The sequence below is a fragment of the Ochotona curzoniae genome, unplaced genomic scaffold (assembly GCF_017591425.1).
Source record: "Ochotona curzoniae isolate NIBS_2020 unplaced genomic scaffold, NIBS_Ocur_1.0 contig_2754, whole genome shotgun sequence".
NCBI lineage: Eukaryota > Metazoa > Chordata > Mammalia > Lagomorpha > Ochotonidae > Ochotona > Ochotona curzoniae.
The window spans coordinates 34,538,142-34,554,285 of record NW_024465582.1 but is presented as its reverse complement, the minus strand read 5'-3'; the positions used below and the strand labels follow the sequence as shown (position 1 = coordinate 34,554,285).

The 16,144-nt window shown below is 42.5% G+C and overlaps 1 protein-coding gene across 1 annotated transcript in view; it reads right to left on the bottom strand.

Moving 5' to 3' along the window:
* The window catches only part of MAST4 (microtubule associated serine/threonine kinase family member 4), a 594,255-nt gene that overhangs the window by 24,871 nt on the left and 553,240 nt on the right, over nucleotides 1-16,144 (bottom strand). The window contains exons 15-20 of the mRNA XM_040977340.1: nucleotides 13,068-13,276; nucleotides 10,987-11,125; nucleotides 9,634-9,766; nucleotides 8,638-8,803; nucleotides 6,682-6,783; nucleotides 103-225 (exon numbers count right to left, since the gene is read on the bottom strand). Coding sequence (XP_040833274.1) covers nucleotides 103-225; nucleotides 6,682-6,783; nucleotides 8,638-8,803; nucleotides 9,634-9,766; nucleotides 10,987-11,125; nucleotides 13,068-13,276 — 872 coding nt within the window. The remainder of the gene's footprint in view (nucleotides 1-102; nucleotides 226-6,681; nucleotides 6,784-8,637; nucleotides 8,804-9,633; nucleotides 9,767-10,986; nucleotides 11,126-13,067; nucleotides 13,277-16,144) is intronic.

Genomic DNA, 16,144 nt, shown 5'->3' with positions numbered 1-16,144 from the left:
GGTTATGGACATGCAGGTGTAACACTGGAAGGCTCAAAGTCAAGAGAATGTTTTTGCAGACTAAAGGCCAACTAGCTATTCTATGTTGGATAACGCACGTACTGTCGAAATAGCTAGTGTCGTCCTCGGATTCCAGTTGGGGAATGAATTCTGCCTTCTGTCTCAGCAGACTGTTCCAGTCCAAAGAACGGAAGAATCGATGCTGCTTGACCTCATATGCGCCACCTGCAAGGAGGAGTGAGCAGACACTGAACGTGGGAAGCTATACTTTGAGGGAAAGTCGACAGCAGTCTTTCAGAAGGGTTGAAAAAAAATACGTCAGCACAAAAATGAAGTCATGGGTATCGTCCTTTTCCATCCCACAACCAAAACTCAAACGGAATTTCCCATAATTGATCGGCAAGAGACTTGATTTCACTAACAGCAGTTGCTATGGCACAGTTTTTTTTTTTTCTCTGTTAATTTCTCCATGACTTCCTCCATTTCGTAAAGGTTAATGATGCGGCCACTTAAAATCACATTATGCTGGACCCGTGAATGTGGACGCATGCGGGCCCAAAGCAGCCTCCCTCATTACAACGCAGAGATTCTAACAAGGGGCAAAATGCGTTCCTAGCAATAGTTTCTCGGGAGCGAAGGCTAACAATGATTAATTTTTGCTAAATGCTATATAATGGCTACCATTCAATTTGATCGGATTGCCCATTAACATGGGTAAGGAATTAGATTCCATGGATTACAGATCCTTAAGTAAGAAACATAAAACCTGTTCGACAGATGTGTAATGCATCCAATAAAAAAAAATCAATCACAATGTCCAAATTTTAGGCTTTAATTTTTTTTTTTTTTTGGCCAAGTCAGCAGAATAGCACAATTAAGTAAAATGTTCTTTAGTTCAGTTCACTCTTTTGAAGAATGATTTTGAAGGGCAGGCCTCATCATAGAGACGAACTGTGCACCCCATGCAAAGAGAAGGAGATAACGCATTATAAAACCCAGTAGAACCAGGCCCCGCCCGAGCACCAGCTCACATGCTGTTGATGAGGCAACAACAAAGAATCAATCCTGGGAACATGCCAGGAAGAGAGATTTCTCTGAAGACTACGCTGCTGTCTAATCGGCCTTCCTGCCGAGAGAACTCTACTAGGTGTAGCATAAATGCCTGTTTCTGCCAGTTGTCACCCATGCTCTCATCCTATGCTCTGTGGGACACAAAAGGAGTCGAATCAGCAATGCTAGCAGAATGGAAAATGGGCTGTGGATGTTGATTGTTGGTGGCTGGTGCTCCCTGGGTACTGCGAAGATGGGGCTCTGTCCCCACAGAGTCCCTGTAATGCAAGGTATGGAGGTCGACTTGAGTGCCAAACTCACCAGGGGACACAGGTGTTCTAAAAATAATGGAATGGAGAAACGAGAGCAGACGGAGAAAATCACCCTCACCTTGAAAAGTCTGCTGTGTGCATGCTGGGGGGTGGGGGGAGTGAGGGGAGACAAGGGACTGGATGTATGTTTACAAGGCATGTAATGAAAATGTTCAGTGAAGATTCTATCCAGAACACTGCAGTGTGATGTTGATCAGCAGCAGTCGTTGCTACCAAGGTCAAGTAGGTGATATAGATCTCTTGTTTTCCTCAGTTAAATCATCGACAGTAACTCCATGGAGCAGGCACTATCACCCACTTTGGGCTGGGGAAACAAAGACTAAGCTGTAAACCACAGTGACCCAAGAGACCCTAGAGGGGCACGATCATGAAGAGCCAGAACATAAGTCTAGAGACCCAAGGCCAAGCTGAGTGAAGGGGACGCATCCTGCAGAAGCAGAAGGCATGTGGTACTCACTCCCACTCTGCCTGCCCTCCTGCAGTAGTTCACACACAAACCTGTTAGCGAGCCTAAAAGCCACGCTCATGGTCATTCTGCAGTCCTGAATCCTCCATGCAACCCAGCTGTTGTCCAGCCCCACTGCCTGTCCCTGCTGTCCCCAGAGCAGCACAATATGGATAGTTACAGGGCTTCAATCACACAGCCACTTGCTCAGCATGCTGATGACAATGAGGCCCAAAGAGGCAAGTCCTGCTACTGGCCACAGGTTTGCATCCCTGGACATCCAGTCCAGCCACCAGTTCACAGTGACTCACTGCTGTGCACTGGACCGTCACATGATAATAGCTCAGGCACTTGGGTTATGTGGAAGAACAGTTTCTCTAAGGCTTCAACAGCACTGCTAAGGGCGTGCATTTTCCCAGCTTAAGATCCTGGTTGGGACACCGATATCCAGTATCATATATCTGTATTGAAGTCGTGGATCCACTTCTGATACCAGCCTCCTGCTAGTGCATCCCTTGGGATGTTGCCAGAGATGACTCAAGTAGCTCTGTTCTTGATACCCCCAAGGAAGACCTGGATTAAGTTCCCAGCTTCAGCTTAGCCCAATTCTGCTGCTGTGTGCATTTCATAAACAGATAATGACAAACAATGGTACTTCCAGAGTGTTGAATGTTCATACTTTTAATTTGAGAGGTAGCGAAAAAGAGAGCTTCCATCTGCTGTTTACTCCCCAAATGGGCCAGGGAAAAGCCCGGAGTTAGGAACCCCAGCTAGGTCCCTCACACGGGTGGCAAGGGTCCAAGTACTTGGCCCATCTTCTGCTGCTTTCCCAGGTGTAGCACTAGGGAGCTGGATCAGCAGCAGGGCAGCTAGGACACTGGTGTCCCAGACAGTAGCTTAACCCACTGTGTCATGATGCCAACCACAACTGTCGGATTTTTCACTCCTCTGACTGCCACCGTCAGGGCCAGGCTGTTTACAACCTCTACTCCCTCCTCCGTGTGGACAATGGCAAGTGGGATCTCCCCAAGGATTCAACCCCCACATTTTCTCACTGCTTGGTAGCAATGCTGCACTGAGAGGTTAATTATCAGTAGGTTCTGTTTTTTAATCAGAGGAAGGAAAGGGATACATTGGGAAAAATTACCTCTATGCTCAACTGTTAAAATATGGTTGATTACTTAAAACTACATATCTGTAGGTGATTACAAGCTGAATAGCAGCTACATATGCAAATGACCACAGTTGCTGTGAAGACTTAACCTAGAACGGAGGGGAAAGGAAATGGGAATTCTCTGGTTCCTGTTAGGCATTAAGTCAATATGCTAGATGCCATGATGAAAACGTCTGCATGCCTCACAACATTCCTGCATTGTGTAGCATAACAAACCCATTTTCATGGTGTAGAAGCTGAGTCTTGGAGCAATAAATGAACAACTTAAGCCATCCCACCCCTCCACACACACACACCTGCCAAGCTGGTACAGAAGTAGCAGCCACATCTAGCAAGCTCTGAAGTCCAATGAGCCAGGTGGCCACTCGGCAAGTTCTAAAGCAGAGTTGGAGCAGGACAAGGCCCCATATTGTAAGTAATGCTTTGGCACTAACATCCTCCCTGGAGTTTCTCTCTCTTTTCATGGAAGTTTCTTAAACATCCATTATGTTCTTCACACCCTTTTTCTCAGCTTCTCTAGTCTCTTGGGAAAATGTGCATTCACACATTTTCACGGTGCATTATTTTGCCGGCTAAATATGCATTAAAGACAAAATGCTGTCATTGGAAGCAGCATGGCAGGCCTGCGGGATTGTCAGCCTCACTCTCTGGGCCCTCCGGGACCTGTCACATTGGACTTGCCTGTTTGGCAAGCGCTTCTTGACAATGCTGAGAGCCTGGGCAGGGCCTTTTAAACGTCTCTTTTGGGCTTCTGCTAGGGGGATTTGTTCCTCCGGCTGTCAAATGCTAAAAAGACCAAAAGTAGCAGCCCACAAGAAAAATGTGTCGGGAGTAACTGGCACCATAGGATCCATCTTCCAGGAAGTGGTGACCATCATGGCCTGTCGCGTCAAGTCAAGTGCAACCAGGGATCCAGGTGTTCTTGGCTGAGCGAAACGGCGGCAAAGAAAGTGGAGAAATGCTGTGACTGACATGTGAACTCTGAAGCAGGGACTTGAGTCGGCCTCAGTCTGGTTATGTTCTCAGAGGGATCTGAGGGTGACATTTCTCTGGGTCAGTTGAACAGGGTGTATGAATAGACACTTGTGTGATTGCAGGACAATCTTAAAATGTCACTGCTTCTTGCATTTGGCTCATCTGAGTAAAACAATCACTCCTTAAGCTGCTGCCCCACACACGACCTTGACGCGAGTTCTCCGACAGCTCCTCGTGCCTCTTGAACCAGAAAGCAAATACGGCTGCAGGCCAGAGAGGATGGGAGAACAAGGCTGCTCAGCTCTTCAGACAAGTGGAAAAGCAAATAAGGGATGGGGGGAGAATTCAACTATTCAGTTCAAAGAGTTTGATCAGCTCAGCGGCACAGGGGGGCCACTGCCACTTTCCTGCCTCGGAGTTCCTGGAAGCAAAGCAAGCAAGTCTGTGTGCAGAGCATTTAAAATGACCACTCCCGCGGCTGCAGCATCCTACCAGGCCCACGCAGCCTCCTGCGCATGATCTCGCTTTAGTCTTGCAAGAATCCGGGAAGGGGAGACTTCCAAGAGCTCCTTGTTATAGATGAGGAACAGAGAAGGAAGTGACCTACCCGCTGTCGCACAGCCAAGATTTACACTCGGCCAGATGGATTCTAGAGTTGGTGCCCTGAATGACAGTACACTTTGGTTTTCCAAGTTTAAAAGTCTATGCATCTATCATGAAGGGCAAAACGCACAAGGCACTCCAGGAGAAAAAAGATTCAGTTCCAAAAAACCTCCTCAGCTCAACTCTGATTGTAAACCTTCCTGCATTCTGCAATGTCAGTTCTATAGCATTTTTGGACAAATGGCCAGACAGTATATATGACCTACCCTTTCATGGTCTACCCAGTCAGCTCTGAGCGCCCCACCCTGGAGCATGGAGGCAGCCACCGACAGTATGTTGTATGAATGGCCACTGCTGAGTTTCCAGAACACGTCTTTCACACACCACAGACACTAGGCCTCACGAGGCCCACAGGTCACCCTCTGCAGACCCCTGCCCCAGAAGCATTGGGAGAAAACCCAGTTACTGTGTCCCATATGGAAACAAGATCAGAGCCCACAGAGGCAGGATCTGTGGACACTGTGAACGAGACTCTAAAAGAACTCTCTGGAGCTGTCCCAAATGATTGCTGTCTGAGAAAAGCAAGTGGAGGGAAATGATTCTTCAGGAGTTTCTGAGACTTCAAAAATGGGGTGGAATAAAACAACGCAGGGCGAAGAACTCACCAAGCCAGCAGTGTTCACCCACAAACCTTAAGGATAGTGGCTAAAGGATGTGCATTTATGTTTAATATTGTGGCTCATTTAGAGAAATTCATTTCCTGAGATCCAACAATGGGATTTCTGAGTCTGTCTAGTAAGAATACAGGGGGAGAGGACCCGGCGTGGTAGCCTAGTGACTAAAGTCCTCGTCTTGAACACGCTGGGATCACATAGGGACGCCGGGTCTAATCCTGGTGACCCTGCTTCCCATCCAACTCCCTGCCTGTGGCCTGGGAAAGCAACTGAGCAAGGCCCAATGCCTTGGGACCCTGCGCCCACGTGGGTGATCTGAAAGAAGCTCCTGGTTCCTGGCTTCAGATCAGCTCAGCTCTGGCTTTTGAGGCCGCTAGGGGAGTGAACCATCAAACAGAAGATCTTCCTCTCTGTTTCTCCTCCTCTGTGCATATATCTGACTTTTCAATAAAAACAAATAAATCTTAAAATACAGGGGAGAAAAGGAAGCAAAAAAAAAAAGATTTGGAGAAAAGTCAGGAAAAATAGTCACTATGAAACAAAACTATCTGCTTAATATTGGAAAGCACTGGTCTTTTTTATTTTTAAGATTTGTTTTATTTTTACTGGAAAGGCGGATATACAGAGAGGAGAGACAGAGAGGAAGATCTTTCGTCCAACAACGGCCGATGCTGAGCTTATCCAAAGCCAGAAGCCAGGAGCCTCTTCCAGGTCTTCTACGCAGGAGCAGGGTCCCAAGGCTTTGGGCCATCTTCAACTGCCTTGCCAGGCTTCAAGCAGGGAGCTGGATGAGAAGTGGGGCTGCTGGGATTAGAATTGGTGCCCAAATGGGGACCAGCGCTTGCAAGCCAAGGACTTTAGCCACTAGGCTACAGTGCCAGGTCCAAGGCATTGGTCTTTCTGATAACCATAGTAGGCAATTGTGGCTCAACCTCAGGTTGTCGTTTCTAGTAATTATTTCAAGTGCTGATAACCTGTTCCAAAGCCGGTGGAGAATAACCTGCTGGGTCAAATCTTTATGGGAATGGACTAAAAAGCAAAACGTGAGAACTCCATATATCTCACCCCCAGTTTCAAATGATGAAGGCGCATGCTTTGCAGGACAGAAGAGTGACATGTGGCCCTGAGGATTTTTTTTTCAGAGATGTTTTGGTTTTAACTAAAGCTAACTCCGAATCCTTTCTGCTTTGCAAAGCCCAAAGACAAAAACAAAGAACGATAACCCACCCTCCCCGTATACACGCTGCTCTGAATCAGAAACCAAAATTCAAAGTATCATTGCTAGAATGTGCTGCATTCATGTTCTACATCAACCAACAGATGTTGCCTATGCAAAAGCAAAACGCAAAGAAAAGCCTCTGACTGCTCCAGCAAGACGAAGCGTCTTGCAGACGAATATTGGCAAAATCGAAACATATGCTCTCTAACCTGTGCCCAGCCTCTCCAGGGGATTTTGCCTGAGGAGCAGCGTAATCAGATCCTGGGCATCCGGTGGGGGAGCCTCCTCCTTTTCAGGCCAGTTGATCTCATCTAGAAGGAAGAAAAGTCGGTTATAACCCTATTGATTTGTCCAAGGGTGGTCCAGGTCGCGGTCATATGGGCTTGACTAAGAGGTAGTTAACAGCTGCACAGGGCTCTTAGCCCAGCCCTCCCAAATCAGGGCCTGCATGGTAGCAATATCTTCAGCTGGTCCCTAAGCACCATCAAGGGCGAGAAAGCACTGTTTTTATTAAATATGTGAAAACACACAGCCTCCTGCAAGGTAGAGGAAAGAATATTCCAAGAAGTAGGATCTGTCATTTCCTTGTCTGATCTATCTTTCTTCGGCCTAGTCATTCCCTGCAGGTTGCTCCTTGTGGTGATTCCGAGAATTAAAACAGAAACTCAAACGCCATGTTTCCCGTGCCTGCCTGTCGGGTGACCATCTATGGGTAAGGCTTTCTCTCTCTTTCCCCCAGACAGAATGTGGCCCCTGCCTGCCTTCCTCAGCCACTGGAAAAAAGTGAAATCTGGCAGAAATGACTACCTCCAGAGACAAAGGAAGGGTCACAATGTGAAGGAGGAAGACGGAAAAAGATGCCGGAGTAATCATACTAATGCGAGTATTTAAACTGTGCAATAAATATTCGAAGATGTTCTCATTGTAACATACTTGGCCTGCAGATAGGTGTGCAAGCCTGTGTGTATAAAAATGCAATAAAAACATGAGTTATTTCTGTGTATGCCTGCCTCTGGGCTCCTGTGCTGCAGCTGAAATCTGATTTGGAAAGTAAAACATGAATATGCATCCATGCTGTAAGGCATCTAGAACAAAGCTAGCATTTGCTGCTTGTGTTAATTAAACAGTTGATTCCCCTTGCCGTGCAGGACTCGGCAGATCAGAAAACAGTCTAGTTAGAAATCCATAAACAGCTCAGACAGTGTAGAAAGGGGTTATACACTGCAGGCAGTTCACAGATGTACTTGGTTCAAGTTTACAAATCTGCCTGGCTTGCAAAGTCAATAACAGAAAACAATACTATGACTAAGGGGCTCCTCACACGTAAAATGAATTTGTTTCCCTGCATGGCCCTGATAAGCAGCTATAATCCAGAACGAAGTGGACATGGCCAGTGGAGATGTTCGTGAAGACCAAGTTTCAAGATGGGAAGCCTTTTTTTTTTAACCTAAGCTTTGTAGAAAATTTATAAAATCAGCAGGTAGGGTAATGAGACATTCTATTTAATTATCATCTAGATTTTGCCACCAGCTTCAAAACAATAGTTAGGGTCAGCTGGCAGGTTAAGATCTAAAGGTTATTGAATTTTAAATGAAAGATGAACAGCTGTTACAGAAATAACATTACACCATAACAACTACCAATGAAATCATTAACAATCTGGGGATTCAATTTGCTTCCTTCCCATTCTCATTATTTATTATTTGGTAGACATTTGTTTTAGGGTTTATTACATTTTTGTTAATTTCTTCATTGTGCCATTAGCCATTTTTCCCATTTATATAAATGTTACCCACATTAACCTTTTCTTCCCTGGTGTAGTTTTCCTATTACGAAGGGGAAAACTGGACGGCAGTTACATCATTTGCAAATCCCATACCAATTTCTTTTCCAAAAACTGCACACAATAAAAGTTGGTTCCATTGCTAGTACATTTCCACATGCCGTGTTAACAAAACTTCCCTCAGACCAATTTTCAACACAAATTGTTCCCTTGAGATTGTGAAAGTCAGTTATGTGCTATGATGAGTGGTTCTTTTAATTTGTTGGCTCAACTGTTTGATAAAGGTGAACAATTCGGTAGTAGGGACTGTGCTACTCAACAGATTGATAATAAGTAGCTGCTTCCCAAAAGGGGCTTAAAGATAACTCCTGCTGATACTTACCACTGATGACTTGTCCAAATAGCTCTTCTGGTGTGTCCCCAAAGAATGGCACACATCCAACCAGAAATTCATACAGGATAATCCCCATGGCCCACCAGTCCACTGGCTTCCCGTAGCCCTGTCTGAGAATCACTTCAGGTGCGATGTATTCAGGCGTGCCACAGACCTGCAGGATGAGTGCGGTGTCAGAACAATCACATTATTAGATAGGAATGAAATGAGAGAGGTGGATATTTTTGCCCAGTGTGCACCTGCCCAAATACCTGGAACCGTATGGATAAAGAATTTAAGAGCAGCAATTATAGGGAGACACCTATAAACACCAGGGCAAAGTATTACTTTAATACCAAAGAAGGAAAGTTGCAAATTTTGCTCCAACGTTACATCATGTGCAGTGTTTCATTCCAAATTGAAAATCCGACCTTGTTTTCAGCAGTTTTATCTATCTTATGATATTAAAAACATTTATAATATTTTAAGATAACAATGCATTGTTTGATCTGCCACGATCAGAGATAGTTTTAGTATTCATGTGACCAAAATATATTCACACCCTAGTGATTTTATAAAAGCATGATAGTCAAGATGTGTTTACCTAAAGTAACTTTACAATGAACAGATTGTTCGCACATGGTAATGAGGCATGCTTAAAGGGAAATGGGCCATGGCTTGGATTTCAGCACCCAGGATGGTACAATGCATCATGAGTTTCACTAGTACTCTACTGAGACTCCTGAATTCCCTATAAAAACAGCTTTCCATTTGTCTCTCTCACATCCTCACTTGTGCGCAATTAGATCGTTCATCTTGCTAATAGACCATAATGTTGGGGGAGGAATACAGAGAGATTGGACAGTTCAAAGAAGCCCAGGGAGAAAAATGGGAACAATCTGCACTTTATTAAATGTAAGGCTTATACAGACATCTGAACCGCCAGTGCTAATGGGGAGATGGCCTACCCAAGCTGACTGCGAATGCCGGCAGCAGCGCACCCACCTGCTTATCCAGGAACTCCCGAGCATCCTTTTCAATATGACCTTCATAAAGATTGGTGGTCATACTCATCAGTCCCACTTTAGACAATCCAAAATCTGTCAGCTTTATGTGCCCCATGGAGGTGACCAACAAGCTGTGGAGCAGAAGCACAGAGAATACAGCGGTCATTTTAAAGCCTGCTGTTGCATTTAGGTTCCTTCCTCCCCTGTCATTTTGCTAGACTCTTCAATATCTACAGGTATCAACATTATTAGAAAATCTGGACTTGGAAGGGATAGAGTCCTATAAAGCTGTTCACTCTTGCCTGAATGTAATCCAAAAGGCATAGCTAGTCTGTGTTGGAGCAGCCCCAAACAGTGTCATTACAGTCTTCTGAAATTCTAACAAAAATACAAATATAGAATTCTGACCCATTTCTGCTTTCAGAATAAGTACATAAGAAAGAATGAACTACCAATAATTCCATGTCACAGATCAGAATTAAGATAACCAAGCCATCTGTGATTCAAATGAGACATAATGGATAGAAAAATATATTGTTTATGAATTCAACTTGTAACTCTACTTAAAATTTCCATGCATTAAGCATAAAACCAACATTTCCTATATAACTGCAAGGAAATTACACTGAAATATCTGTAAAATTTTCCAAAAACTAAAAAAAAATTAGCATATACATCATGATGGCAATTAAAAATTAAAGGAATAGACTAGTTAAAAAAAAGCAACTGAAAGGAAACTGGTTAAAATTTGAGGAGCTGTCTTTAGTAATTTTCTGAAATTCTGTCATTTTCCCCTGTACTTACCAAATTTCCTTGCAATGATCATAAGTCAAATTTATCATAAAATTTTTAGCACAGTTAATGTCTTTAGATATTAGCATGTGATGTTTTTACAGTCGGCCCAATTAGTAGAGGAGCATGAAATATTCAATAAGTAGAATCAGGATGAATAGTCATTCTGGGGGGAACTGTCTATCTGTTTCTCAAATCAGAGAGCAAAATGAACCCATAAATTAAATATTAATAAAAAATTAAATTGTGAGTAAAATGGAATATCAAGTATATCATGTTGGAGTTGGGAAAGATTATCTAAAAATGACAAGACATGCAGATACTATTTAGAAACACGTCATAAAAAATAAACTTTAAAAAAGTCTGCATTATAGTCTTCTCTTATTTTCCATAAGTTATGACTGTAAGCACCAGGGTTTTTAAAAAACTACACAGTGCTCACCTTAAAATAGTTCAGTTTTGGACATTACAGAAGAAGTTTTAAATGTGCAAATCATATTAAAACAAAATGTTTTGTAGCCATGAAAACACTTTCTGCATTGTGCAAAAGTGTACATACTTATCTGGTTTCAGGTCCCTGTGTACAATTCCATAATTATGTAGATATTCCAAGGCCAAAACTGTCTCGGCAAAGTACATTCTAGCCATATCAACAGGAAGAGGGCCCATGTTTTTCATTAAGGTAGCACAATCTCCCCCTATAAAACACAGGAAGAAAGATTAAGCATGTGTAGCAACAACTCCAATTAATGCAGACCATCAGTTCAGACTGTAGAACTGCAAGGCAGAATCCTCTCCCACAGACACAGGCTCATGTTCATCAGAGGGGACTGGATGTAATCACGTTTCTAATTAAGATGTAGTATGGAAAAAATACAGATGTCTACTCAGAGAGGCAATATTCACAAGGGCAGATTTGACTCAAAAGCAGGACTAGTTGAATCATGGAAACCAGTTAACATATATGACTTATAAAACTCGGATTCTGGAACTAGGCTACTTAAGCCAAAACTGTTCCTCTTCCTCTTGCAGATGACAGTGTCCTGGTGGCTTCATTTATAATTTCAGGACACAAATGGCAGCATTATTGTGACAATTATATCACAAAAGTAAAGAATGCAGGCTACTGCCCCAAACACACTGAACATAGGATAAATGTTAGTCACTGCTGTTATTAAAAAGAGCAGAATCAAGGCTAAGGATACAAACTCTCGGTGCACTGGGAGAATTAATGGGTGCAAATCGGACAGAAGTCACGTTCATGTCTTCCACAGCCACTTGCTATCTAGTAAGTCTCCTTTTCTTGGATGTCAAGAACTTAACTGAAAGATAGCTAACATTACTTTGAGTTTTACACTTTGCTTTTCTGTTCCAACGATGACAAGGGCTTCTATCACATGCCTTGAAAATAATCATGGCCTTTACTGATCTGTTCCATTTATTATTTAGTAGCTCCCAACCTCAAAATTGTATTCTTTATTATTATTATTATTATCATCATTATTTTACTTTATGATACAGTCCCATAGGCTCTGAGATTTCCCTCACTACCTCCCCCAGCCTCTCTTTTCCCACACATTGATTTTCCCCTATATTATTACTATGTATAGTTCTTCATAAACAGTCATAAACAGTCATAAATCCATCACTGTGGACATGACAATAGCAGAGTCCAACATCCTATTGTCAAGATAAATCTAGCAGTTTCATTGGGGGTCCATATTTGATCTGGATGAGGAGATGGATACTGCATTGTATCCTCACATCTGGATGTGATAGTCTCCATTATACAGTTACTATATATCTCCTTAAATGAATAGTCACAACATAAAATCAACAACAGGAAGAAAAACAGAAATTGACAATGCCATGAAGTAAATAACATGCTACTGAATGACTAATGTGTTACTGAGAAAATGAAAATTCAAGAACCTTCTTAAAGAACATGATCTATGAGTCAGTAAAGAATATGAGGAAAAACACTGTTTTGAAGTAATGAAAATAAACACAAAAACGTCAAAATCCATGAGATACAGTTTCTGCTGATCTTTGTTGGTGAGATGTATCTCCTGTCGGCAACAGATAGATCGGTTTTGTTTTTTGATCCTTTGTTAACTACATGTCAAAAAGTCATGCCACTCAAACAAATTTGGAAAATAGGACCACCAGAAGCATTTAAAAGTTAGACCACAGATAATTTCAAAACACTTGGTTAAAAGCTAAAAATCAGGAAGACTAGCTGAATCTTTCAGAATGAATCTCTTTTTCCAAAATTATAAATGCCACACCATAGACCAAAAAGCATGCTCATTCTTTAAGAAAACCGATTGTAATGAATACTTTTATAATATGTGATTTAAAACAAGGAAAATTCTCATCACCTACATTCCAACTTTAATGAACCATCGAGAGGAGGTAGTTAAAACTAAATGCTTTTGAAAAAGAAAAGCGATCTTTTTCCAAATAGCACTGATTTTCCCTTTGCTACTGTGGAGCAGGCACTGTACAAGCAATTATCAGTAGACACTGACCAGGAAACCAGCCATCGCATTGTGTGGCTTCAGTCCCAGTTTCAACAACACCTATGAGACAGATTTCTGGGCACATGTGTGGTGTCCCCCATGTCACACTCTAACTGACCTTCCACATACTCCATGACCATGCACAAGTGGCGCCTCGTTTCAAAGGAGCAGTACATGCTGACGACAAAAGGGTTTTCTGCAAATGTCAGGATATCCCGTTCCACGAAAGCCTGCTGGATCTGGTTTCGAAGGATGAGGTTCTGCTTGTTAATCTTCTTCATGGCAAACCTCTGCCGGGATTCCTTATGCCGAACAAAGTAGACTGCCCTGCAAAGGAGCACAAGTGTTGGGACTCACAGAGAGAGGAAGTCAGGAGGTCTTGGGATGCAGTACATCATCTGATCAGCAACTGCTTTGAAGTTCAAGCGTCAGCTGGAATTCAGCTCACACCACTGGTGACAGCAGTGCAGGCCAAAATCCTCCGGCTAAACTGACTTAAACAGTTCTTTCACATAAGGTCCCAGATCATGCACAAGGCGTCCACCTCCTCTTCACTGCCAACGGCAGGAAATGGACCATGTCCAGCATGAGCTCTTTTCAAAAGTTAGCTGATGTTTTTGGTTTTTGTACAAACAAAGCAAAATATGACATATGCTAAAACAAGACAGAATTAACAAAAATCACACATGCATCAGGAGCTAGATTCTTTCTACCATCAGATAAGTGTCAGGCAGTTTTTCTTCCTAAACCCATAACTGACTGAATGACCATGCCTCTTCAAGTTTCTGGTATCTAATGGAGACTAATTTACTTCCCAAGAGATTTAGAAAGCAGAGAGAAGCAGACAAGAGGTTGTGTGAGGCTGTTCTGCCACAGTCACCTGTTTCCTCCTCACCAGTGACCTTGGCAAGTGCCACCTGTGCCTGTTTCACCTCAGAGAGGACCAGGGATGCTGCTGCTGACATCCAGTTAAAGAATCAGGCATCCTTCTTGCGAAGGACCAGACTAAGCTGCACTTGATCCTTGTCTCAAGTTTTTGCTGAGTACTCTCTAGAGCAGGTTCTGGGAGATCAGGATGCCGGACTCCCCAAGGCTGAAACAGGGCAGAGAAAAGCAGTACCTAGTTGGAGAGCACTTAAAGCCCTATGGGAAGTGCTGAGCAACAGGGAAGATGTCCTTCCTGCATGAACTCCCTTACTTGGAAGTTATTCTCACTTGTCCGAACCATGAGATAATAGGCTTGAACCTTGCAGTTAAGAGTGACCCAATAAATATAATCTATAAAGAGTGCCATCAATGGCAAGAAAGAACCAATAGCCTTCTTTCTACGGTAAGGGCTTCTGCAAACTGAGATGTGCTTTCCTCTCATTAGAATTGTACTGTCCCAGGGCCCAGAGTATTAGACTAGTGGCTAGCATCCTCATGTTGTATGTACCAGGATCCCATATGGGCACCAGTTCATATCCTGGCTGCTCCACTTCCCTTCCTTCCAACTTCGTGCTTGGTGGCCTGGGAAAGCAACAGAGGATGGCCCAAAGCCTTGGCACCTTGCACCTGTGTGAGAGACCAGAAAGAAACTCCTGGCTCCTGGCTTCGGCTCTGGCTGTTTCGGCCACTTGAGGAGTGAATCAGTGGATGGAAGATCTTTCTCTCTCTCTCTGTAAATATGACTTTTCAATTAAAGAAAAGTAAATAAATCTTAGAAAGAAAGAAAGGAAAGGAAAAGAGAAAAAGAAAAGAAAAAAAAGAAAAGAGAAGAAAAGAAAAGAAAAGAAAAGAAAAGAAAAGAAAAGAAAAGAAAAGAAAAGAAAAGAAAAGAAAAGGAAGGGAAAGAAAAGAAAAGGAAAGGAAAGAAAAGAAGAGAAATTGCACTGTCCCTTAACAGTGAGTGTGATGCGGGCCAGGACTCAACACAGGAATGTAATGCAACAAACATGAATCCCCAGCGTCGTCCACCCAGCTTAATCAACATTAACACTTTCCTCTTGAAGGTTCTGTGAATTTAGTTTTCTTTCAAGTCGTGTCTGTAAACCTTCATCTTTTTGCAATATTCATCTTTTTAGTTTACTCAAAAAAAAATCAGATATACACATTCATTTTTTATCTTTTTTGCCTGCTTTGTTCATTTTCCCCTCTTCTTTATCAATTCATCTTTCAACAACACATTAAAAAGTTCTCTCAACCACACCTTAAATAACCAAAATGATTTAGTGTTTGTTACAATGTAAATCAAATCATGTGGGAGCCAGCTAGGTGGATGCCTCACTCTTTGCAACTGACTTAGGGGTGGGACCCAAACACCGATCTGCTCAGGCTCAGCTTATTCCAAAACCTATTGCTTGGCTACGCATGATGCCAAGGTTAACTAATGTAAAGTGTTTAAAATTGACAAAACAGGAGTTTAAAAAATGAAAAGTACAGTTGTTTGTAATAAAAGTGAACGAATGAACTTTTTAAAAAATTCTTTTGATTGTGAGTTAGGAAATAAAATTACTACTGGTTTTGTATGGATGAGATTCTAAAAGTTGAAAAATAACAGAAACCAAGATTGTTCCCTTTGGGTTTCTTCAAGCTCTTACCTCATTTACATAAAAGCTGAAATTGCACAACTCGAAACAGGGCAAGCCTGATTTCTACAGGCTAGCATTACAAGGTTTATCCAAAGAGCAGCACATTCACATGTTTAGGTTAAATCTTTTAGAAATAATTTCTGGTTTTCATTAATTTCTCCGTCAATCACCCAACCACTAATTCTTTTTGTAACCACATGAAGGCTTTCATTATAACTTGTCTAGCTACTGATTGGTTAAAATTAGCAATCCACAGATGATTTGAGGTGCTCCTAATCAGATGATAGTAAGAGGATGTCAAGATAAATGCAAAGAAGCGAAGAAAATAATTTGACCCTCCACGTTGGCGAACTATGTCAACAACAGAGATTTCTGAGAAATTCTACCCTTTACTGAAATTCAGAATTCAAAATGCTGAAAAGAAAAACAAACTCACTGAATTTCCTTTATCACTCATCTATTCTTTTTATAAATTACTATTTATTTGAGAGGAAGGGAGAGAGGGAAGAAGGGAGGAGGGGGATGGGAGCACTCCTAGCTGCTGATTCACTTCCAAAATGCCTGAAGTGGCTGGGGTGAAGCAGGAACCCAACCCATGTCTCCTTCATGGGTGGCGGCAGGGACC